General features: G+C 59.4%; 2 protein-coding genes across 2 annotated transcripts; one reads left to right on the forward strand and one right to left on the reverse strand.

Annotated features, from left to right (window-relative positions):
* Positions 1 to 4611: 4611 nt before the first annotated feature.
* MFSD2A (MFSD2 lysolipid transporter A, lysophospholipid) lies at positions 4612 to 13689 on the reverse strand. Its single transcript, XM_082071429.1, has 14 exons — positions 13566 to 13689; positions 13361 to 13483; positions 12717 to 12841; positions 9946 to 10069; positions 9741 to 9819; positions 9457 to 9629; positions 9283 to 9373; positions 8283 to 8404; positions 7965 to 8048; positions 7106 to 7189; positions 6744 to 6856; positions 6388 to 6531; positions 6023 to 6199; positions 4612 to 5249 (listed from the first exon to the last, which is right to left on the reverse strand). Exons 1-14 carry the CDS (start codon positions 13641 to 13643, stop codon positions 5192 to 5194), a joined length of 1575 nt encoding a protein of 524 aa, XP_081927555.1. The 5' UTR covers positions 13644 to 13689; the 3' UTR covers positions 4612 to 5191.
* Positions 13690 to 18754: 5065 nt separating this feature from the next.
* MYCL (MYCL proto-oncogene, bHLH transcription factor) lies at positions 18755 to 24074 on the forward strand. Its single transcript, XM_082071442.1, has 2 exons — positions 18755 to 19447; positions 21665 to 24074. Exons 1-2 carry the CDS (start codon positions 18943 to 18945, stop codon positions 22222 to 22224), a joined length of 1065 nt encoding a protein of 354 aa, XP_081927568.1. The 5' UTR covers positions 18755 to 18942; the 3' UTR covers positions 22225 to 24074.
* The last annotated feature ends 871 nt before the right edge of the window (positions 24075 to 24945 follow it).

Genomic DNA, 24945 nt, shown 5'->3' on the forward strand with positions numbered 1-24945 from the left:
CCCAACAGCCGCTGTTGGAGCCGGGAGGCTGTGCAGACAGACGGACAGCGCGGCTGGGACACGTTGACAGGATGGGAAGGAGGAGAAAACCCGGCTGACTCTACCGCGGCTTCCTGCCCGCGGCTCCGCTACCATAGATGGTCACAACCGCCGCGGCGGGGGCTGGAAGCGGGACCGGCCACCGCCGAGTCCCCACACCAGATCCCGGCTGCGGGATCGCGGTGAGCGGGGCGGGGGGGAAACGGGACCAAACCTGGGAGCGGGCTCACCGGGAGCGGGATCGCCGCGAACGTGGCTCTGCTGACCCCTAGTGAGGTTGATCTCCTGCGGCTTCGCGCTCCCGGGGCCGCGTTAAAAACCCGTTGAGGGTTCGGTTTTTCCGAGCAGCCAGGGGGTAGTGGTGTCGGTGAGGATGGAGCTCTCCCCTGTTCCCCTCCTCTCCGTGCAGCCCCCCGGCCTCAGCCGCTGCCCTGGAGCCAAGCGGGACCCGCACCGGTGCCATCACCTTGTCCTTCCTCCTAGAGAGGGAACAACCAGCTCCCTGCAATCACCAGCGCCACTGGCCTGGTGGTTTTCTGGTTTTCTTGTCTCATTTTCCGCCCTGCCAACACCCAACCTGCCTCTTGCAGCTGTCTCCATCATGGTCAGACACCTTAGGATCAACTGTTGGGCTGCAAAATAGAAAATATGGTAATAATACAACCACCTCTTTTCCTTGAGGCTGTTTATTTCTATTTTGTAGCATCCTGTAGTGGTCACAGCAGTGAAGCACCAGCCTCACTGGGGCAGGGGCACCAGTAACTGGGGGGGCAGCATGCGCAGGAGCTGCCACCCCAGTGCTGCAACCGCGAAGAGGAAGCGAGAGTGGGGAACGGAACAAGAAATACCCAGAGCACAGGGAGAGGAAGGTGCTGCTCACCGCTGTGTTTGCTTCTGGGGTGGGTCCGTTCAGCTGAATGAGGTTCCTGAAGGAACAAAGCTCAAGTTCCTGGTGTAAGGCTGGGTCACGGGAGAGCCGCCTGTTTGCAGGAGGACTGTGAACCAGCTCAGTGCTCCGTGGGGTTCCCGGTGCCCATAAACCGTGCCAGGCTGCAGCTGTCACTGTCCTGCCTCCGGGGAAAAGCGTACGGCTTCCCCAGGTGGTTGATGCCTCATCCCATTTTCCTCCGAGCACCACAGGAAGATTTGCTCCTTCTTTTTAGCTATAAAATCACAGAATAATTTGGGTTGGAAGAGACCCCCAAGATCACTGAGTCTGACTGTTCTCACCCCTGTCCCTGCCCCATGTCCTGAGAACCTCATGTCCGTCTGTCCAACCCTCCAGGGATGGTGACTCCAGCACTGCCCTGGGCAGCCTGTTCCAATGCCCCACAGCCCTTTGGGGAAGAAATTGTTCCTAAATCCAACCTCAACCTCCCCTGGCGCAACTTGAGGCTGTTTCCTCTGCTCCTGGCGCTTGTTCCTGGGGAGCAGACCCCGACCCCCCTGGCTCCAAGCTCCTTTCAGGCAGTTCAGAGATCAGAAGCTCTCCCCTCAGCTCCTGTTCTCCAGGCCCTGTGAAAGGGCTAAAATGAAATGGCCATGAAATGCCTAAAATGCCGTTGTGTCCTCCAGACAGCGCCCTTTGCCTGTCACAGCCAAAGGACAGATCTTGTCCCAGCTCCAGCCCAGGTCCTTGTGCTCAGCAGCCTCCGACTCCTCTTGGGGAGCAAACCCAGCCCTGGCCGGGCTCAGGCTCTCCTGAGCTCTCAGAGCTCCCTGAGCCATTGCTGGTTAAGGCTAAGCCTGAGTGCCAGCCTGTACACAAGATTTCATTCCTCAGCAATGCAATTTAGATCTTGTTGCCTCACCAGTTTCTGGCCACGTACTGCGGCGCCTTGGCTACTTACACCCTTGGAAACAGTGTTTTTGCAAAATATTAACTAAAGCCCACCCAAACAGGTCAGTAGCGTTCCGTCGCTATTTACAGATAAAGTGAGTGACCTCAGCCAGGTGGCACAGACGAGGTGACCCCTGGGGACAGTCTGTACCCAGGAATGCCCCATCCTGCACCCTGGGTTAACTCCACCTTCCCCAGCGGTGACAGAACCCGGTGTGCCCAGAAGGGGACCTGCTTGCCATGGCCTCTGTCCCGAGCACACTCCTGTTTCACCCATCCTGCTTCTCCCTACAACTTTTTGGGCTGATTTCCAGCTGCATCTGCCAATTCAGCCCCCTAGGGATGGGACAAGCACCATGGGGGGGCTGCCCTGTCAGACCCCCCTTCCTGTGGGATCTTGTGCTTGGTTCAGCTTTAAGCATCCACAAAGCCAGCCCTGGGTGATTTCTGCTGCAGGGCACGCGGGTCCTTCCAGCCCAGGGGAAAACCATCCCCAGCAGCAGCTGCGTGAGAGCTTCATAAATCTCTTTTTCCTGCAAGATAAACCTGCAGCCCTTTGCCCTTTCCCTGGGATAAGGATCGGGGTTATTCCTCGCTCTCTGCAAGCAGCGAATTTTTACACTTCCACTTATCCGCCGTAGGGTAAACAGACACAGCGTGGCCACTCTCACCTTGGGGACCATCCTTCCAGTGGCTCCTGCTAAGCGCTCAGCTCACCCCCTGATTTTTCCATGTTGTGGCTTTGATTTCACTTCCCTGTACATCAGCCCCAACACGTGGCTCACCCAGCTGGCACGGAGGACACGGCACCGATGGAACTCCAGCTTCCCCGCCACCCGGCTGCATTTTCTTCGTCCCTGAAGTTCATGTGGATTAAGCCATGTCGCAGCTGCTGCTGGAGGCAGCTGGTGGTGCAGCAGCATCTCCCCACGCAGACTTCCCACGCCAGGGAGGCTTTCTTCATGCTCGGACTGAAAACCCTCTGTAATCACAACCAAAGCAAGACACGGTCTCTGCCTCCAGACTGGAGTTTTGCCCATGGTTCGGTGCTATCAGCTCCCATGGTCATTTTTTCCTCCCCCATCTATTTTCTTAAAAGCCCCAAATAGAAGAGGTGTGCTCAGCAAGGAATGTCTGGGCCCCGGTTCAAGCGCAGTTATTCCTTTTAGTCTCTTGAGCTGGCTGCAAAAAACCTGAACAGAGACTCCTCGTGAACCCCGCAGAGCCAAAAAAGAGCAAGCAAAGAATAAAACGTCCCCGCTTTCTGTTGAAACCCTTTGAAAAAGAAAAGCTGGCAGCAATTTTTCAAACCCTTGGAGACAGCAGCGCTGCCCACACCCGGAGGCAGCCAGGTCACAGCAACGGGCAGGACGACTCCTCGCAAACCCGGCCAGGAGCAGGACAGGGGTCAGTACATTTGCAACAATCTCAAGCTCTATGCTTGGCTGCCCTCCTCTTCCTCCTCCTCTTCTTGCAGAAGGTGCCCGTGGCACCCACCTGCCGTGTCACAGAGGCTTTGGAGAGCGCTGGCTTTGTCCTGCCCTTGCTCCTTCCCTGCAAGCTCTGTCCCTGGTGGAGCAGGGGACACCCAGGCCATGGCTAGTGTAGAATCATTTTGGTTGTAAAGCCCCTCAAGCCCATTGAATCCAACCATTACCCCATGTCTGGCACTACCGCATGTCCTGAGAACCTCATCTCTGCGTCTGTCCAGCCCTCCAGGGATGGTGACTCCAGCACTGCCCTGGGCAGCCTGTTCCAATGCCCCACAGCCCTTTCCAGGGAGAAATTGTTCCCCAGTTTCCAATCTAAAGTTCCCCTGGCTCTCACTGCCTCTCGCCCTCTGCTCCGCACACAGCCGGCTCCCAGCCTCCTTGCATCATCCCCTTTGCTTCTCTCCATGACCCCGCCATGGTGGCAGAGTGGGGCCCAGTTCAGCATTCCCAGCTAAGGTCTAATCCCTATGGCTATTTTTAACCCCCTCATCCTCCCTGCAGTCCTTTGTACCCAAACACGGAACAAAGGCCGAGCCGTCCTTCCCCTGAGCCCCCACCCCGCGCAGCGGGGCCGCTCTTGACTCAGGCACTGACCCCACAAATTGCTCGGCGTGACAAATGCGCTTAACAAAAGCACAGTGGCCATGGGGACAGAGCAGCAGAACTAGCACAGTCCCAACTGCACGGGTGGCTGCTTCATCCCCAATGCATCCTCCAGCCTGTTCTCCCCCTCCCTCTGCATTACACTTGGTGCCGCAGGAGCGGGGCTCTCCCCAGTTCTGCTGCAGAGGGGGGAATGCGAGAGCAAGGTATAAATATCCACAAAGATTAGTGCTTGCACAGCGCTCTGCCCTGGGAGACAGTGTTGAGTGTCACCCACAGCCTGCATTCCCTTTCTCTCCGCTCCCCAGCTGCCTCTCCCCTTTCCAGCCCCTGGGTTCACCATCTCCACAGCCAGCACTTTGATTTCATTCCTCCCCCCACCCCCGTCCTCTCTCTTGAAAGAGAGAAAATAATAGAGCCTTTGTTGGGTTGCTGCGGCAAAGGCACCGAGCAAGGAGCCGCACGGGGGTACGGGGCTGCGGGCACAGCTGCCTGCCTGGATTACGGCATTCCTGAGCTTTCAGCTCCGGGGAAGTCAATCCTGCACCCTGTGGCATGTAAAGGGACCCTGGGCTTGCTGACATGCACAAAAAAAAAGCAACCAGCCAACCAAAAAGTCCTCCGCACCCACACAGCTGACTTTCCCCATTTTTATGTAAATTTAATATTAATAGGTCCTTGAGTTCAGTTTCTGAACAGATATATACAAATAGGAAATAGTTTCATATTTACATCATTAAGTTAATTAGGCGTTCTCTCTCTCTCTCAAAAAAAAGAAAATGAACAGCTTTCCAAATTAGTGTCGTATGTACAGACAGCAGAGGTGAGCTCACGTCCTCGGCGCGGGCACTTCGACAGTGTAATGTACACTAACCATCACCCCGGCCCCACGGCCGTTGGCCCCACGTGGGCAGCGGGCACGAGTGTTACGAGCAAAAGGATCCCAGCTCCAGTTTTTCTGCTCTCCAGAACCCGGCAGGGAATAACAGTGCTTGCTCCTCGTGAGGCACATGGGTGCCACAGGGTCAATCCGTGTAATGTACACTACCAGCGCTCTGTGGATCCCGTGGAAGGCACAAGACCGGCACAGATCCCGTGTTGGAGTCGGTGGGTGCTCCGCACGGCTCCTCGAGGGCACACAGCGACAGCGGCTGGTCCAGCCCAGGGCGATGAGTCCTTGGAGAGCCCCGGTGTGAGCGGAGGGACCCAGCTCGGGTCACACGATGCTGGCCAGTTCTGTGTTGTCTGACTCCGAGCTGCTGTTGCTCTCCTCCCTGGGGGCAAAGAGTCAGAATCACTTGGGTTGGAAATGCCCCTTAAGATCATCAAGTCCAACCATTCCCCCACCCCTGGCCCTGCCCCATGTCCTGAGAACCTCATGTCCGTCTGTCCAGCCCTCCAGGGATGGTGACTCCAGCACTGCCCTGGGCAGCCTGTTCCAATGCCCCACAGCCCTTTGGGGAAGAAATTGTTCCCCAGATCCAACCTCAACCTTCCCTGGCGCAACTTGAGGCCGTTTCCTCTGCTCCTGGCGCTTGTTCCTGGGGAGCAGAGCCCGACCCCCCCTGACCCCAAGCTCCTTTCAGGCAGTTCAGAGATCAGAAGGTCTCCCCTCAGCTCCTGTTCTCCAGCTGAACCCCCCAGGTCCCTCAGCTGCTCCCATCACACTTGTGCTCCAGCACCTTACACAGCTCCAACCGAATGGCTGGGGCGGCGGCGCGGGGTGAGCCATGGAGCAATCCCCGCCTCCGAGCAGAGGAGCCTTCAAAGGGCTCCCCAGGGACTGTGTTGTCTCGCACAGTCCCCAAACCAGTTTTCTTTAGCAACTGGGGCAGGTTCCCTGTTGATCTCCAACACCTCACGCCACCTCTTTGGAAGTCGGGATTGGGAAAACAAGCCAGCCCTTCCCTCACCCCACCACCCACGGGTCCCGGAGGATTCCTGGACAAGTCACAGTGTGTCCCAACCCGTCCAGGCCTGATCCTGCCTGCACACATCCCGCTGGCACGCTGCACTTCTTACCGCCATATCACAAGCTGACGCTCACCTCAAGTCCTGCAGGGCTTTCTTGTTTTTCCTCCGCTTCTCCTCGTCGATGGGGTACAGCTTGAAGAGAAGCAGGCCCAGCAGGATCAGCACCACGGGCACGGCCGACACCAGCATCTTCAGGGTGAAGTTCACCTCCTTGGGCTGGGAGCAGCCCCGGGTCTGGTACCCTGCAAAGCTGCGGATAGAAAGGTACCTTCAAGCAAAGGAAATATTTTGTAGGAGGTGAGCCTGCCCCTGCAGGGAGAGGGTTTGGAGCCACAACTGGATTTAGACCCCCCCAGCTCCCTCCCAGCCCTTGGGAAGCAGAGATACCTGGACTCCCTCCCTCCCTCCCTGCCCCTCGGCTCCCACACCAGAACTCACTCTAAGCTGAGGGTGGAGATGCCCAGGGAGACCCCAGATGTAAACTTGGTGAAGAAGACGTAGAAGGAGAAGAAGATGGCTTCATGGCCATGGGAGTTGGGGTGCTGCAGCTTGAAGTCGTCTACGACATCTGGGAGCATGGACCTGGGCAGAGAGCGGGATGGTGAACGCTAAGATTGAGCCAACATAGCATCTCCTCTCCTCGCTGAGAGGATTTCCCTCCAAGAGCCCCATCTTGGGCTGAAAACATTGCAAAAAAGCCTCCCAAGGATTCCTAACCACCTCGGCAGGCCCTGGCAGCACCTTGCCCAGCTGTGGGGGATGCAGGAGCAAGAGCACCAGGACCTCACACTCACCAGGGCAGGAGGAAGGCGGCTGCGACGCTGATCCCGGCTGCAACGGCCACGATGTAGGTGACGATGAGGTTACTGTCCAGGACAGCCACCATGATGAGGAAAGGGATGGCAGACTGGGGACACAAACCAGGCTGGCATCAGCAGTGCCTGACCCAGACCCAAAGCCTTTCCCCTTCCCTGCCTTCCTCCCACTTCTGCTGGCCTTGGCCACATCCATGACAGCACAAAGCTCAGGATGAGGGGCAGGCACCCAATCATCGTCAGCATGAACCCCTGCCCAGCTCTGGGCTCTCTGAGGGACAAAGCTCCGCTCACCCCATGGAAACACCACCCTCACGTGCACCTCGAGGGGACCCACTCACCGAGATGCCCACGTAGACAGCCGTCTTCTTCCCAAAGCGGGTGAGGAACCACTGCCAGAGCGGAATGGTCAAGGTGGCCGAGAGCTATAGGAAGAGAAGGGGGTCACAGTGTCACTCGCTGGCCAGGCTCTTCGGGGAAAAACAAGCTCTTCCCAGCAAGGAGCAGCTCCTGGGCACAACCTCCCCAACTCCTTTCCAGCTTTTCCCAGCATGTCTGATTTCCACACACTCCGGGCTGGCACGCAGCCACACTGCCTGCTCCTGCCCTCGCCCCATCCCGCACACACCTGCCCAAACCGAGGGAGCACCGGAATCGATACTCGGTGCTGGGAAGGGACCTGATCTTGTCACCGCTGCCCGTGCACAGCGTGGCCAAGAGCCCGGCCCTCTGGTGACCTGGGGACATTGGCACCTTGGACCTCTCCACCCCACAGAGCAGAGAGGGTGGGGAGGGCTCCCAGGGATGAGGAATGCTGGAAAGGGCTCTCCAGGAGCTGTTTTGCTCCATCTTGCTGGCAGTAAACACTGAGATCCTTTTCTCGAGGTGGGGGGGAAGGGAGATAAATGGCAGGATTTGGACAAAAGGCCCCCACGGCTCCTGGTTTTTCCCATCTCTGGCTGCCTTCACACGGGAACAAAAGCTTTGCTGTTCTGCCAACTCGTCCAGCCTTTGCAGGACATTTGGCAGCTCCTCCTGAGGGACCTTCGGTCACTGTCCCCATGGTGGGGACACTGTCCTCCCCTCAGCCCATGGAGCCCCCACCCCATGCCAGCTCCTGAGGAGGACCCAGGGAGTCCCATAGCGTGTGTCCCATCAGAGTCCCAGCCCCGAGGGGCTCCAGTACGGGGCTGTACGCACCATGATGGCCAGGAGGATGTTCTGGAACTCGTTGCGGAACCCCAGGGTGTAGGTGCAGAAAAGGGCAAAGTTGCCCTCCAGCAGCTGCGGAGGAGACAGCGGTTAGGGGGGGACAGACACCCCGGAGGCTCGAGATCCTCCTTGCAATCAGGGGAAGAAAGCGGCCAATTCACCCACCCCTCTGAGAGCACAAGGCCGCATCCTTCCTCTCTGCCTGGGGCAGCTCCGGCTCGTTGAGCTGCCATCTCATGTGCTCCCAGCCCACCAGGATCCTGTCTGAGCCCTACACGGCTCATCTCCGAGCCCAGCCGTGCTTACCATGAAGGCCAGCGAGGTGAAGAGGAAGCCGACGATGAGCTTGATGTAGGCACCGTGGTTCATCACCAGCTTCAGCCCCCGGAAGAAGGAGACGGGCTCGTCCGACTGGAGCTCAGAGGACTCTGGGGAGCAGAGCAAATCAGCCCATCATTAGACCCACTGAAACAGTACCCTTGGGTGCAAGGGGTGCAGTGTCTTGTCCTTGCCCAAGCTCCTGCCCCCCTACAGCATCCCAGCCCAGGGACCTCCCTGCCCTCACCCAGGGGTCCCTCAGCTCCATGTTGGGGACAGGATGGCCTGGCTGATTCACCCAGGATAAGCAGAGCCGGTCACAAAGCAGAAGGGAAGGACAGAAGCTACTGGACTTTGGATATCACCTCACTCTGGGATGCCCTAATTGGCACTTGCAACCTTGGCCAGACAAAACTGCAAGATAAGGTTTATCTCTGAGAGCGCAGAACAGAGAGCTAAGTCCCCCAGGCTATGCCCCGGAGATGCTCTGGCCCACAGCACAGCCCTTCTGCAGCACCTGCCCCAGACCCCACACCCAGCCCTCAGCTCTGCCAGCCCCGACCCACAAATCATAGAATCACAGGATCCTTTTGGTTGGAAAAGCCCCTCAAGGTCATTGAGTCCAACTGCTAACCCAACCTGGGCAATACCCCATGTCCTGAGAACCTCATCTCCATCTGTCCAGCCCTCCAGGGATGGTGACTCCAGCACTGCCCTGGGCAGCCTGTTCCAATGTCCCACAGCCCTTTGGGGAAGAAATTGTTACTAAATCCAACCTCAACCTCCCCTGGCGCAACTTGAGGCTGTTCCCTCTCATCCTGACACTTTTTCCTTGGGACAAGAGACCAACACCCTCCATGCTACAACCTCCTTACAACAAATACAACAAATGAGTGACCAAGAGCCCAACTGGGCTCCTGAGGAGCCCCTTGGAGGATCCAGAGGATTTCCATGACTCCATAGTACCCCATCACATGTGAAGCCTCACCTCTCTTCTCCCGCACGCCCACCGACAGGATGACGGCACAGAGGATGTAGAGTCCCCCGATGACCCCCGCAGCGATCATGTAGGCGTTTCTCTGTGCGAGAGAGGTGTGAATGGTGAGGGAAGGTGCTCGTCCCAGCCTGCTCAAAAGTCCAGGAGAGCAGCCCCCCAGCTCACCGTGTCCGTGAGCGACCCCGTGTCGTGGGTCATGTTCAGCTCCTCCATGGCCACCGAGGAGTTGGTCTTGCCAATGAAGAGGGGGCTCTCAATGCAGGGAGTGTCCACCTTGCCCACGATCTGGCCCTGGATGGCGGTGCCCAGCACGGTGCCCAGCACTTCCACCGTCATTCCTGGGGGAGAGGCCAGAGGGATGAGCACAGCCCTTGGGCACCCAGGGCATGGGGGCAAAACTCTTCATCCCCATCCCAGCTGTGGTGAGGAAGGGAAGGAAAGAGTCTTACGGTAAGCGGTGGCCGAGTCCCGCTCGCTCTGCTCCCTGCTGATGAACATGGTCAGCGCTGAGTAGGGCACGTGGAAGCACTGCAACGGCACGAGGAGAATTAGCTCGGGGTTGGGAACTTGCCCCTCTGCAAAGCTCAACGTGGTGAAGCAGGGGGGTCATCCTCTCCATCCTTCACATCCTGGTGTGTGCAGAGCCCAACTCACCGTCACAAGGGTCTGGAAGATGCAGTAGAAGATGAGGTACCACATCACTTGGCCGTTGGAGATGTCCGGCACAAACCAGATGAGAAAGTAGGAGATGACAGCAAAGGGGGTGGAGAAGATGATCCTTTGGGAGAACACAGCGTTAGCCCAGCAGGAAGCCACCCAGAGCATCTTTTCCCATCATCCAGCACATCTCACAACTGTTGTCCTGCTGCCACCCAGCCAGGGAACAGCTCTACCCTGCACCAGCAGCCCGAGGACACCGCGAGCACCCAGGTCCCCCCATCACTTGGGAGGAATTCCTCCTCCTGGAGGGATGTGAGCCAGGTGCTGAGGTTACACCCACATCTCTTTAGGAGACTGATTTTGCGGTCCACAAACTACTGGTCAGAGGCTGCGTCCTGGAACAAAGCCAGCAGAGCAGGACAGGGGACAGAGCCCGACACGCTCCGCGCTGGCCCTTCGCCACGCCGCTGCCGGGGTACAGTGAGATCTTTCCATCCAGGCTGATGCACAGGATGCAGAGTTTAAATTTAAAGTTGGAGCTTGAGGGGGAGAGCAAGAAACCGAATCTCCATGGATGGCAAGGCGGCAGAGGCATTGCACAGGACCCAACACATGCACATTTTTCCACGCAGACGTCACCCCCGCAGGGGGAGGAAAGGGACGAGCCAGCCCCAGCCGCTCCTCCCTCCCTTATCGCCTCACGCATACGTGGAGCCAGGGTAAAATTTTGAATGAGTCACGGCCGCCGCGCGGCGGGAACCACGTCACACTGGCCGCGGGCGCCAGCGCGTGCGGGTCAGATGTGTCCGTTCCCCGTGATCCCAGCCCAGAGCTGGGACGGGGGTGCTGAGCCCTGCCCGGGGCTGACCGGCAGCTCCTGGCAACGGTGGACGAGTGACTTTGAGTTACCCCGACCGAGGTGATTAAGAAGCTTGGAGGAGGCTGGTGACGCACTCGCCCGCTCATTGGCCCGGCGCGATGGTGTGTTCCTGCTCATGGGGTGTTCCGGCTCGCACACCCCTGCCCAGCCCGGCGGTTAACCGTTTGGTTGGCAAACGGTTGCTGCTCCGGAGAGCGAAGGTCAAAGCTCTTCAACCACCACCAAGGAAAAATTTGATCCCCAAAAAGTCCAGGATGGTTGAGGAAATGGAGCTGCTGGGAACACAGCAAGGTCCCCAAAGCCAGGGGAGAGGAAGCAGTCAGTGAATGAGCTGCTGGGACAAAACACACCAAAAAGTGTTTCGAAATGAAAAAACTGGAAAGGAGAGAGGTGATGGCTCTTGGGGAAGGTCTCCTCTCCCTTTGGGGGCCCAGAGCAACCCCAAGCTTTGAACCGGAGCTGCCAGAGCCAGCTGGGGCTCAGCCCCACAGAGCAGACCCGGCAAGCCCGGCAGCAACTTTGCACAACAAACCCCTGCACACAGGGTGGGTGACACAGGGTCTGAGGGAGGGGGGCAGGCAGCAGCCTCCGAGGCCACCCCACAGCTCCTGGCTTGGCACACAGGGAAACTGAGGCAGAGAGCAGCTCCCCAGCCACAGCCAGCAAACCCTGAGCTCGGGAGATTTAAACTCAGCTCAACTCCATCCAAATTAGACTCAGCCGGTCGCCCTCAAGCCATGCACAATAGCAGCAAGCTCCAAGCTGAGGGGCCCAGCGCAAGTCAAAAGCCCTGGCTAATTTTAACAAAGCAGGAGCCCTTTGGAGCAATGCAGCCGCTCCATCCCCACCCCCCGACTCGCGAGATGAGAGCGAACAGAGCCGTGGTGGCCGCCAGCCCAGCGTGCAGGGCGCTCCCGCGCAGCCCGAGGCAGCTCCGGGCCCTGCTCTAATCGCCGAACCCCAGACCCCGCCACACGTGCGGCTGCAGAGAAGCTATTTCAGGCCATGTGTTGAGCTCGGCTTTAACAACAGCCGACTGCCACTGCCCAGAGCTATTCCAGGCAAACCCAAAAGCAGAGGGTATAATCTGCAGGGAAACGACTTTGTCCCTTTAATTCCACTCTCCCCATGCCCACCCCATTTGCTGCATTGTATTTCAGAAATCCCACAGACGCCCAGGACGTGGGTTATTTTGGCGTAGGATGTGCCACCATGTCCACACTTTGGCATTAGCACCCCGCTCCTTGTCCCACACAGTGATGGGTGTTTATGGACATCCTAAGCCTGCCCTGGGTGCAGCCACGAGCCCTTTGGGGCTTTGCAAACCCCGTCCCAACTGCTCCGACTCCCTTCAACACCCCTTTGCTCAGCACCCTGCTCCAAGGGTGGCGGGAGCACCCACGTGCAGACACCCAGATCCATAATAACTATTTTCCTGACAGAAGAACATCCTCATGACCATCAGCCGGCACTACCACTGCGCATCGACCGCGCACACCCCCGTCGCTCCTCCCTGTGGCTGTGATGCCACCTGCTCTGCTGGCAACGTGGCCCTGCCACCGACCAGGGCTCAGCGGCCACGGCACGAGCAAAGTCCGGCATCGGGCAGCTCTCAGGGAGGCTGGAGCTGCTGCGGTGCCATGGAGGACAGCTGAGCTCAGCCCGTACGGGGACACCTTGGGACCAGGTAGAATAACAAGCACAGACGTGAAGCCCCAGCTGTTGGCAGCATCACGGGTGCTTGGGGTGCTTGGCACCTCACCTGGGCGAGACAAGGTGTCAGCAGATCCTGCCCTGCGAACCTCATGCCAAGGGACACTCAAAGCTGTCTGCGGGCGCTGTGACACATCGGGCAGGGATGCAGAGTGCTACGGGCGGCTCTTACCATGGCATCAGGCGGCCCAAGCGAGTCCAGGGTGTTTTGCTGATGAAGAAGCCCACCATGGGGTCTGTGACGGCGTCCCAGGCTCGCCCCACAAACAAGATGATGGAGGCATAGAAAGGGTCCAGCTGCAGGAGAAGATGTTGCGTCAAGACATGCAAAGCCCCCCCGTGCCCCTGCCTGCCTTTTGGGAGCGCCTCACGACCTTCCCAACCACATCGCAGCCCCGCTATAGGGGACAGACCCCTCAGTCTCTCCCCCTTTTTCACTGCGATTTGTGGCACAGTCCCCCAGTCCCCCCCGCCACGCTCTTTCCACACCAAACTCAGAGCAGACCTCCCCAAACCCCACCCCACTGCCAGCACGAGGTGCCCCACGGGCGCTTCTTCTTCCCCATTTCACACCCACTCGGAATGTGTTCATAGGACACAGACCCCGTGTCCCGACCCACAGACGTCATGAGCCCGTTTCGTGGCCCGGGGCATTGGAGCGGTCACACGGGTCCTGGTGGGAACCCGCAGCCTTCGGACCGACACCCACACAGGACCGCAACCACACACCCCCCGGCGGGCCGCACCGGGAGCGCCCGTTTACCGGGCAAAGCCGCCCCGGGAGCTCCGTCCCCCCTGCCCCGGTCCCGGCCGTACCTGCGCCACGTCCAGGAGGTAGATCTGGAGGAAGAAGCCGATGGCGCAGCCCGTGATCTGGTAAGGGGCCCCCCCGACGGCGTAGCACAGCTTGCTGCAAACCGACAGCCGCTCCCGGTTCTCCTGCAACCGGGCTCGGCGTTAGCGCGGCCGGGAAGCGCCCCCCGACCCATCCCGCCCCCCTCCCGGCTCCCCCGGCGCTCACCCTGCGGCGGGGCTGGCGGCAGACGGGCGGCAGGAGCCCCCCCGGCCGGGCCCGCTCCGAGCCGCCGCCCCCGGCCATGCCGTGTGCGATGAATGAGCCCAAGCTGCCGGCCGCGCCCGCCTTGTACCGGCCGCCCCGCCCCGCTCCCCGCCCCCGCCTCCCGGGAGGCTTCTTCCTCCTCCTCCTCCTCCTGTCCCGGCCCTTCCTCCAGCCCCCAGCCCCTTCCCTCTGTTCTCCCAGCCCTCCAGCCCCATACTTCCTCCAAGTCTCGTCTGTTTCCATCCCCCTGATCCCACATCCCTTATCCCCCTATCCCTTATTCCCTTATCCCCTCATCCCCCCAACCTTTAACCCCTCATCTCTCAACCCTCTATTCCCCTATCCCTCACCCCTCCATTCCCATTCGTCCATTCCCCACCCTTCATCCCCCTGTTCTATCATCCTCTCGTTCCCCCATACCTCATTCTCTCATCTCTCCATTCCCCTATCCCTTATCCCCTCATCTCTAATCCTTCCATTTCCCTATTCCTCACGCCCTCATCCCTCCATTCCCGCATTCCCACAGGTTCGGTAGTGCCGGTGCCATGTTACCACAGCCACCAACTCCACTCGGCTCAGGCCACCGAGGTTCAAAGGTCACCCTGAGATGTGCTGCGAGATAGGGCTGCACAGCAGGGCTAGTGTGGCACCCAGTGCCATAGCCTGATTGCCACTTGGAGCTGCCCTTCCGTGAGGATGGGGACAGGCAGGGACGACAAGCAACTGGCATCAAGCAGGGACCTGGGATGCAGCAGAGCCCAAGCGGATGTTGGGGACGAGTGGGGCTGGAAGTCCCTGGCGTGGAGCCATGTCACAGCGGCTCCGGACACTCCCCGGTTTCGGGAGCACTGTGCTGGTGTCACCATTGGCTCACAATTTCCATATCCCCCCCACCCCGTACAGTGTGTGCAGTGGGTTCCCCCTGTGCTGTCACACCTCACAGGAACGAAGGGGATTCCCATGGTGGCATAAGGGGACTCCCATGGTGGCATGTGCCTGCCCCGGACAGATGGAGCTCCCTGGGGACAGGGTGATATTGTCCCCTCAGCTCCCCGTTGTGTCTGGCCCCAGCATTATTGCTCCCCTCCTTTTGTCCCAGGGGCTCCTCAGCTCCTGATGCTTTTGGCATTCCTGTCCTTGAGCAAAGCACGGAGTAACTGCCTCCTGGGCAAACGCGGCTTTAGGGGAACAATGAGCTGCTCTTTGTACTGGAGATTGTGCAGAAAGCCCGCAGATAGGTGCAGCACTGCCTTACATGTGAATTAGGAGAAGCAGAAAGCCCAGGATTTCCCTGGATTAGGAGGATTTTCTCCCCCAAGTCTGGTATTGCACAATTTCTGGTGGAGGATTTTAGACCTTCCTCCCAAGCAGACACTCTGGGGGACCCTCACAGCGCTAAATGAGCCGCCAAGGACTGATTCTCGTGGGACATTGGTGCAGCAGCTCCTGCTGGGCTTGGGGTCGCCAGCGACCCACAGGTGATTGGGTCTGGGCCACTTGTAGGGTCCCCCATCGCACCAGGACCAGCCCAGTGTGATGATGTTGCAGGCAAAACCAGATGCTCTGCTACACCAACTCGGCCTCAAATCCCTGAGCTGGGGACACCATCAGGGTCTGGAGGTAACTCTTCAGGGGTTGGAACCCAAATGCTGGCCCTGGGGACATGGTTCAACCCTGTGGACAGCGATAATGGCAGGATGATGGCTCTGCCATCCCACCCGCCACCCACACCTTCCTGCTGTCACAGATCCAGCTCAGCCCGGAGCAGGAACTGAGCAAGCGTGAGTGCACCCGAAACCAGCCAGCCCTGCCAGGCTGGGCCAGCCAGGACGGGGAGCCTGCGGACAAACAGCGGCAAGACAGCCCCAGAGCTCCTGGGGGCTGTGGGTCAGCCTCACTGCGTCACCCTGTTTCGGGACCAGCCCCGCCTGCACACCACAGAGCTTCTCTGGGGCTCAGGGCACCTCCTGGCATCAGGCAGAGTGTGCCAGGGGCAAAATGGGTCCAGGGGGGCTGAAGAGGCAGCAGGGCTGGAGCTGATGGTGCAATCTCCTCCTCGTTCTCTGCTCTTCACTGCCTGCTAAATTGAGAGTGAGTGGCTGCACCCCGAGGGATCCAGAGCTGGCTTGACCCCAGGGCTGTGAGCACCGTCCCCCACTCCGTATGGCCAGGCAGTATTTCATGGTGCTTCCCGACCCCGGAGGGACTCGAGAGACATTTTGCAAAGACCCGGCCAGCCCCCATGGCCACTGCCCAACAGCTTCATGGGGACAAAGGGGACACATTGCATGGCAGCACGTGGCAGCTGCTCGGCGCTGCCCACATCGCTGCCGCATGGGACCCTGGGGAGCATGTCACAAGGCTGAGAGGGACAAGACGGGGCTGGGATGTGTTGTTGTGGGGTCTCACAGCCTCTGCTGTCCCCAGGGACATGGGACCCCCATGGGGATAGCAGGATGGCTTGAAGGCTGCTGCTGCGGCGGGATGGGGACAGCTGGAGGCAGAGGCCAGCTCAGGATGTCCCCAGAACACCTGTCAGGCACAGGCTGTCTGTCCCCAGGGGGAAGCACCATGGTGCTGGAGCTTCAAAGTTCAGCCCTGCTGTCAATGGGGATCCAAAGGGCACAGAGTCCCTGGGAACTGCCTTGTGACGTGTGCCAGAGCAGCACCAGCCACCGGCCGGGCCACAGCAGCTCCTGCAGAGCTGTGCGAGGCTGGGGACATGTGCTCGGTGCTGGCTGTGGAGCTGTGCCAGCACCCGGTGACCGGGGGGCACGGTGAGGTGGCAGCTTGGCCCGTGGGTGGCCCCAGCCCTGTCACCCACGGTGCCGCAGCCCCCGGGGCACTCACCGCCCGCCCCTGTTTGCGCAGCCGGTGCAGGTGCTGGCAGCGAGAGGCTCTTGGGTCCTGTTTGCCGAGTGCCTGGAGAGGTTGGAATGAAAGGGCTGTGCGGCCCCTCCAGCCTTCTCCAGAGGTGCTTTCAAACCTTCAAAGCATCCGGAGCCCCTTGAAGCCGGGAGGAGCTCCTGCCTCACCCTGGGAAAAAACTGAGAGGTCCCCGAGGCCAGCAGGGAGGGGGAAGGAGACATGGCCCAGAGCTACGGGCTGTAGGAGCCTTTGCTCTTGTTCCCGGGGATGTGTTGGTGTTGGATGAGGCAGTCTGGGGCAGTGCCAGCTTCGTCCCCAACTATGATCACTTGTCCCTGCAGGTGCTGGCACAGGATGAGCCTCCACAGCCCTTGCAGCAGCTCAGCTCCTGCCCTTAATGTTGATGGGGTGACTTGTTTCCTAAAGAGAGAAATCTTCACCCACACTTGATGGGGAGGGTGAAGAGCTGGGAGCAGCCCTGGGGTGGGAGGACTCTGTTTGGGGACATCCTGAGGACAAGCCCAGGGCTCCTATGATGACTAGGGACCGGGGCCAACACTGAGACCAGACACAAAGGGGACATCAGCCTGGGTCCCAGAGCTCCTGTCCGAGCTCCATGGGCATGCAGGTGGGATTGGGATGCTCTGGATGGGCCAGGAGGACATGTAGGGTGCTGTGGCCATCATGGGGACCCCATGGTACCCTCATGGCTGGGAAACTACAGCGCTGGGCCCAGCACCCTCCTGCTGTGCTGACCCAAAGGCACAAGGCTGGCAAAGCTTTGCAAGCTCAGCTGCACCCCGTGCCAGCCAGGAAAGGGCCAGAGCAACCCTGGGGCACCCCACATGCTTGGGGACCCTGGGAACAGCTGCCAGCCCAGTGTCTGCTCCCGGTCCTGCTCCTCTGCCTCCCTCGTGCCGTCTGCCGGCTCAGCGATGGGGAAACTGAGGCACGGAGCTGTGCGCAGCGGGCGGCGCTCCCCTCCGGGCCGCTGCTGAGCGGGGCCGGGGTGCCCGGTGGGTTGTCCCCGCCCCGTCCCCACTGTCCCACGGACGGCGGTTCTCTCGCGGGTCCCCGGCCCTACCCGAGTCCCGGCAGGTGGCGCCCGGCGCCCGCCGGTGGCGGCCGGAGCCCGGGGGAACCGGGGGAGCTCCGGGTAAACGGAGCGGGCTGTGCTGGACCGCGCTGGGCAGCGCGGGGATGTGCTGGTTGATGCGGGGCTGGGCTGGGCAATGCTGGGCTACACTGGGCTGTACTGGGCTGTGCTGATCCATGGAGGATCATGCTGGACTGTGCTGGAAAGAGCCGGACTGTGCTGGGCTTCACTGGGCTGTGCTGGTCCATGGAGGATCATGCTGGACTGTGCTGGAAAGAGCCGGACTGTGCTGGGCTTCACTGGGCTGTGCTGGTCCATGAAGAATGATACAGGGCCGTGCAGGGCTCTGCTGGGCTGGGCTGCACTGGGCTGTACTGGGCCCTGCTGGTCGGCTGATTGCTCCCTGCAGAGACCTCCCAAGGACCCAAACCCCCGGCTCCCAGTGCCACTGGCCGCGGCAGGTCCTGTGGCCCCAGCTGTGCTGGATGGCAAAAGGAGGAGGTGCTGGGGCTAAAGTGGGTTTGGGCACATCGCTGGGGGGAATCTGCTCATCCCAGGTGGACTTTGTAACAGCACCTGCGCGTGTAACGATGCCATGGTCGTCAGGGTGTGAGGTGAAAGCCTCATTATGTTTTCACAACATACATTGCCCTTCCTAGAAGGACCTTGGCAGAGGAGACACACCAAGGGGGTCCTTGTCTCACTGTGACATGTCCCTGATTCTGCAGTTTGCTTTGCCATTGTGCTCAGCCGAATGTCCCCGGGCTGGTGGCACCGCTGCCCTTGCCCTGGGTGGCCTCAGACAAAATCTTTCTTGCAGAATTCCCTCCTTAGCGCCTGCAGAGGGGTGTCCCCCAAACCCCGACCTTTCCCTGGGCTGGGGATGGCATCGGGAGCCGGTGAACACTGTGGGGGCAGCGGGGGTCCCCCAGCCCAGCGCACGGGGTGGTCGCTGGTTAATAGCGCCGTTAGCAAAGCCGTTAGCATCCCCGTTAACAGGACCGGGAAACCCGGGGCGGGGGGGCTGCGGCATTCCTCAAACCGTGCCCTCCGGGGGGCGGGGAATATACATGACTCCGCCCTCTATGCAAATCAAAGCGCGGCGATTGGCCGGAGGGCGGGGCCAGGCGCTGCAGAGAGGCTATAAGAGCGGGGGGGAAACAATGCACCCGCCGTCCCGGTTGGGTGCCTGATGCGGCTGGGACCAGCAGCACCGGGCGAGGTGGGTGCACCGGGGGTGGGGGCTCCCCACCTTCATCTATGGGGCTGAGGGAACCCCTTTCCTGAGCAGGGCTGCAGATCGGAACAGATCGGAACGAGTGGTGCCCGCTTTTCTTTTCTGCCTTTTGTCACCTCCCTCCCCTCCATCCAGAGATGGAGTTTGACTCGTACCAACACTACTTCTACGACCACGACGCCCAGGAGGATTTCCACCGCTCCACGGCACCTAGCGAGGACATCTGGAAGAAGTTCGAGCTGGTCCCCACGCCCCCGCTCTCCCCACTGGGTGCCCCCGGGGAGAAAGGCTGCTGCTCGGGGGCGGACGAGCGCTCCGGCTGCTTCTCCCGCTACTGCCTGGCCGGGGAAGAGCCGGAGTATCTCATAGGGACGGGGGAGATCTTCGGGAACCTGAGCGCTTTCATCCTTAAGGATTGCATGTGGAGCGGGTTCTCGGCCCGGGAGAGACTGGAGAAGGCGATGACAGAGAAACTTTCCACGGGCACGCAGAGGGCCACCCCCCACAAACCCTCTTTCGGCCAGGATTTTGGGTTCAGCAGCTCGGTGAGCGAGTGCGTGGATCCCGCTGCCGTCTTCCTTTGCCCGCTGGCCGAGAGCAAGATCCCCGCATCCTCGGGATCCGAGGGCCAAAGCGATTCTGGTAAGGGATGGAGGTGCGGGCTGGCCCCGGCCCAGCCTTGCTGCAACCCGCGGGGAGCCCGGCGTGGAGGACACGCGTGTCCACACATGTGTGTGCAGGGAGCCTCCCAGGCAGCGCCTTTGTTGCGGTTCCAAGCGAGTCCCGGTCCCACGAACAAAGCGGGCTCGGCTGCGCCCCTTCCCGCGGGCCTCCTGTTCGGAAACCCCCTGCCCCACGCAGGAGGGAACGTGGGGCTCCCCCCGGCTGCTTCGTGGGTCTCTGCTGGCCCCTCTCGCCCGGCCGGGCCCCACGGGAGCCTCGTGGGCTGGTCGGTGAGGGGCAAGTTTGCAGCTCACCGTGGAAAGTTTGATATTTTTCTCGAGTATTGCAGTGTGCTCGTAGGCTCGGCTGTTTCCCCTGTCCCCTACGCTCACGGGGCCCACCCGAGACGGGCTTTTTCTCGGGACGAAAAGCAAAATATCCCCTGGGGCTGGCAGGTGGTGGAGTAGCAGCCGCGTCCCCCGAGGCGATGGCTCCGTGGGATGGGCAGGAACATCCCGCATCAGCTGTAGCGCGTCCCGGGTCACCCCCAGGGCACGTCTGCGTGTCACGCGTGGGGCGGGGGGGCGAAGTGTTTACACGGGGGGTCGCGCTGGGAAGCAGATGCCTCTGAAACCCACCAAGACATCTTGCATTATAAACACTTATTTTCAGTCCCTATTTACAAACATTCTCCCCCCCGCCCCGGGGGTCGTATGCCGTTTCTCTCGCCCCCACGGAAGCCGGGCTGACTCGGCTGCCGTGGAAGCGCTGACGCGGCCCTGCCGGTGCCGTGACCCCGTTAATAAATCTGCCGGTGGCAACGACCTGCGCCGGTGAGTCACGGCGCGGGACGGGGACTTAATGCCATTAGGAGCCCGGGGACGGTAAAGCGGGTCGCGGGCGCTAAGAGGCTTAACCCAAATTGCGGGGGCCGACTGGGGGGCGAGAGGGGGATGGCGTGGGGATCCCGGTCCCGGGATCAATCACGGTCCCGATCCGGTCGCGCCACGTGGGCGCCGAACAAAAAGCAACAGATTGCAAACAATGAGAGGGGGCCGCGATGATGGACAGCGGCGGGGGCCAATAGGGTGGCAGGACAGCCGGCCGCCCCCGCTAGGCAGCCAGTTGGCGGCTCCGGGGGGCGGGGCCGTGCGTCCCGACTTTTATTAATGGGCGGCGGGGGGGGGGGTGTCTGTGTGTACACACGTGGCTGAGACCGGTCGGGTTGTGACACTGATGAGTGTGTGGGGACAGCGAGTGTCCCCCCTCCAGCAGCTCCAAGAGCGGCCAGGCCTCTGCCCGAGGTGCTGGTGGAGGTTTGAGCACCATCGTTTGACCTTTAGTGACCAGCTGTATTTTCCCCGAAAGTCTAGGAAAGAAAGTTGAAATTGTGTTCCTAAAGTGAGAGTGTGATGTGTGTCTGGAGCCAAGTCATCCCACTGTCCCCAGGGGCCGGCTTCATGCCACTGGGCTTCGCTGGGGTGGGACAAGCTGCGGTGACAACAGACAGGTTATGCTTTATTTGGGTCTTGCTGTTCACAGCTCTGATAACCTCCCCCTGATGACTCCTGGGCTTGAGATGCCTTTGCGGTTCAACAAGTCTGTGGGAGGGACCCCTTCACCTCTCCCTGCCCCCCTGCACCGCGGGGATTGTCCCCAGGAAGCCTGGGCTGAATGGGGTTTATCACTTGTGAAAAGTAACAAGTCACCCAAGTGGGAAGCTGCAGCCAAGGGGAACAAAGAGCAGCTCTGCCCCTGTGTCCCTCATTTACAATTCCAATGGGCCATGAAAGCACCCGACCAGGATGAACTTTGGAGTCAGGCTGTGCCAGGTCCCCCGCATCCTCCTGTCCCCCCAGATGGGCTCTGGTGTTTCTTCCTGGATGATTCTTCATCCTGGACACATGTTGCTCCTTGTGCAGAAGCAAGGCAGAAGTAAAGCCCTATCCCAATTGCAGGGGACCTAGCATATGAATGTGGAGAGAAGATTCTTCCTGTGTGATGATATTGGAGGAGTTTTTAAATCACAGAATCCCTTCTGGAGGTCGCAGAGTGGCTTTGCAGTGCACGAGCGAACTTCTGCGGGGTGGCAGTGGGGGGATCGCACAGGGAGCCCCGGTGGGGTGATGAGGGGTCACCAGGTGCTTCCAACTGATGGTGGATTTTTCTTTGTTTTGCCACATCCATTTTGAGCAGAAGGTGAAGAGATCGACGTTGTGACCGTGGAGAAGCGACAGTCGCTCAGCCTGAGGAAGCCGGTCACCATCACACTGCGCGCCGACCCTTTGGACCCCTGCATGAAACGCTTCCACATCTCAGTCCACCAGCAGCAGCACAACTACGCCGCCCGCTCGCCGCCGGACGCCTGTCCCCCGCCAGAGCCGCCCCAGCAGGACGAGGACAAGCCACCGAGTGCTGCAGAGCTGGCCCCTGCCATCACGCTGCCTGAGCCCGGCTTACCCAAAGCCGGCAGCGGCCCCGGCTCCGACAGCGAGGACGTGGCCAAGAGGAAAAACCACAATTTCCTGGAGCGCAAGCGACGCAACGATCTGCGTTCGCGCTTCTTGGCCCTGCGGGACCAGGTGCCCGGGCTCGCCAGCTGCCCCAAGACACCCAAGGTGGTGATTCTGAGCAAATCCTCCGAGTACCTGCAGTCCCTCATCAGTGCCGAGAGGAGGATGGCGGCCGAGAAGCGGCAGCTGCGGCTGCAGCAGACTCAGCTGCTCAAACGGATTGCTCACCTCAAGGGGCACTAGCACCCAATGTCCCCCCAACCCTGGTCCCCACACCCCCCTGCCGTGTCCCTCTCAATTTGCACATTTTAATTTTTGTTGGTTTTGGTTGGTTATTGAACTGTTGGCCCCGGGGGGCTGGAGTACATGGTGGTCGCTGCAGGTGGGGTGGTTGTGGTGCCGCTCCCGGCTGTGGGACCCCCTCACCGTGGCATCACCTGCCTGGGGCCGGTGTCTTGGCACCGGCTGTTGCAAGATTTGCCCTGCCCAGCTTTCTTAAGTGACTGCTTTGATTTGTGGGCTGACAGCGATCCCCTGCTCGGCTGGACCGTACCTTACTTTCTTACCACTTCACACAGTAGCTTGTCTTGGATTTTTCTGTTCTAGAAACTGCTGCTGTAACTACGAGTCTTATACTGGAGGCTGTGTTTTTATACTGTATTTTTGTACCACTTTTGGAGAAGTATTGGTAAAGAGTTTGCTTTTTATATATATATATATATAAACTTTTGTTTTGGAGGGGGGTTGCTGCTGTGGGGGTGGGCTCAGTCCTGCTGCACTTTAGGGAGATCAGGAAGGGGCTGGTTCCTGCTGGACCCTCGAGCTGAGTCCTCACCGAGGCCGGTTCCCCCCTTGTAGCTCTCCAAACCACCCATTTGCAATAACAGGGGATGTTGTTTTTCCCCTTTCCCATTCCTGTGACCCCCTTTCCCGCCTCTGTGAGCACCCCCTCACCAGCAGCCACACGAAATCCCCAGCAAAGCTTTGGCCTTTGCAGGAAGCTGGGCTGGAAGGGGCAGGTTGGGTGCAGGGGGGGCTGTGCTGCATTCGAGGCTTCTCCCTGCCTGTGCTGTCCTGCCGGCCAAGCCGTGCTGGGGTACAGGGGTGACAGAGTCCCTGGGGGTGCTGGCAGGGGTGGCCCCATGGGACAGCACCCTTGGGTCCCCACTGACCTGCTGAGAACCGTTAGAGTTAACACTGTGGTCGGATTTAGCACTTTCTTCATTACCTCACACTTCATAAATAAATAAGTTTGCAACAGCCTGGGTTGGCTTTTTCCATGCAGGCGGCTCTGGGTTTCCACGCATCACACCACGATGCTCCCGGGTGGGGGCTGGCGTGGCCCCCATGTTTTGGGGTGTCCTGTCCACTGGCAAACACAAACAGAAATCAATGTGTTTTGCACCAGGGCTTGGCTGCTCAGTAAGACCGAGCTCTTTGTCCTGGCTTTCTCCCAGCAATCGAAACAGAAGCGGTGACGGTGGTGGGGCCAGGGAAATGAATCACCTGGATTATTTTTCCTCCTTTTAAGTGGCTTTATTGGCAAGGAGGGGCAGAGAGCCCACGCTGGGCTCTGAGAAGGCTTTGGTGTAACTGTAAACCCCACTAATGGGGCTCGGGGCAGTCGGTGTGGGGCGATTGCTGCCCCATGGGTCAGGGGATGGGGCCACAGTTGGCAGTAACCCTATAGGGAGGGGGGAATGTAATCCGCTTGCTTCAAGGGGCATCGGAGAACTTCATATACCGAGATCTGCCCAGTGGATGAAATTATATATATGTGAGCTCTCCCCACTGCCCCTGAACCTGATGCTTTTGGGTTTCCTTCATACTGGCAGTAAAAGTCTTACTGTAAATGCAGGAGGGACGCGGGATCCTCTTACTGCTGAGGAGTCAGAAGAGCTGTGGCTGCTGCAGGAGACTCACCCGGGGGGAGCCAGCCCTGAAAAGCAACGGTTCTGCATAGAAGCTCTTAAATACCTTTTGTTCCGGCAACATTTCACACTTTCTGCGTGTTGCATCACGCCGTGTCAAAGCGTTTTAGAGCTGTATTGAAAGGTGTTCACAGGAACCACAGCTTAAACGTGGAGCAGGGTGACCTAAATCTGACACTTTGCCCATGCACAGAAAATAAAGCACAGATGTACCAGTGCCTCAAACCTTTATTTTTGTTGTGTGTATGCTGACACTTGCAGAAAAGCATCTTTTTTCAGCTCAAAGTGACCCTCCTGATAAAGTTTCTATTAAGGTGTGCTTTTTCTTTTCGTGTTGAAGGAACACAGGATGTTCAAAACGTTATTTCTTGGAAATGATGTGTAGATCATGTGGCCTGAACTGAGACCATCACCGGTGGAAAATGTAGTTGGTCTCAAACCGAACTGAGGAACGGTTGCAGTTTTGCACACACCTTTGAGTTCTGCTAAAACCTGCACACATAAATAGATACCTACCTGAAACTTCCCTCGTTACTAAAGCAGATGTTTCCTCTCATGAGGTTCTCAGGGATGTGAGTTAGTGCCGGGGTGGGTTAACGGCTGAACTTGATCATCTTGAGGGTCTTTTCCAACCAAAGTGATTCTGTGATTCTACATTGCCACATTAAGGACCAGGAAAGCAGACTATTAAGTGAACAAAATAAACACGCACGGTTTTTCCCCCTCGCTTGTTCAGTGTGCCAGCTGTACCCATCACAATTCCACATTTCCCAGCCCGACAGAGTTGTTTTTTTAACACACATGACCCCGCTTCTTGCAACTCACCCCCTCGCCTCTGCTCCATAGCCCCCCCAAACCACCTCTGCTTCCCCACCGCAGCTTTGCTGCCGACCCGTGGGTGCCACGGGCACGCTGCTGCCTTCACGCTGCTGCCTTCACGCCTGGGCTGGCAAATTTTTAGGACAGTTTCCCCGAGGCGGCGATAATCCCTTCCCCTCCGAGGGGGGCCGGCTGCCCGAGCCCCTCCCCGGCC

This window comes from Streptopelia decaocto (genome assembly GCF_964273445.1).
Source record: "Streptopelia decaocto genome assembly, chromosome: 23".
NCBI classification, from domain to species: Eukaryota; Metazoa; Chordata; class Aves; order Columbiformes; family Columbidae; genus Streptopelia; species Streptopelia decaocto.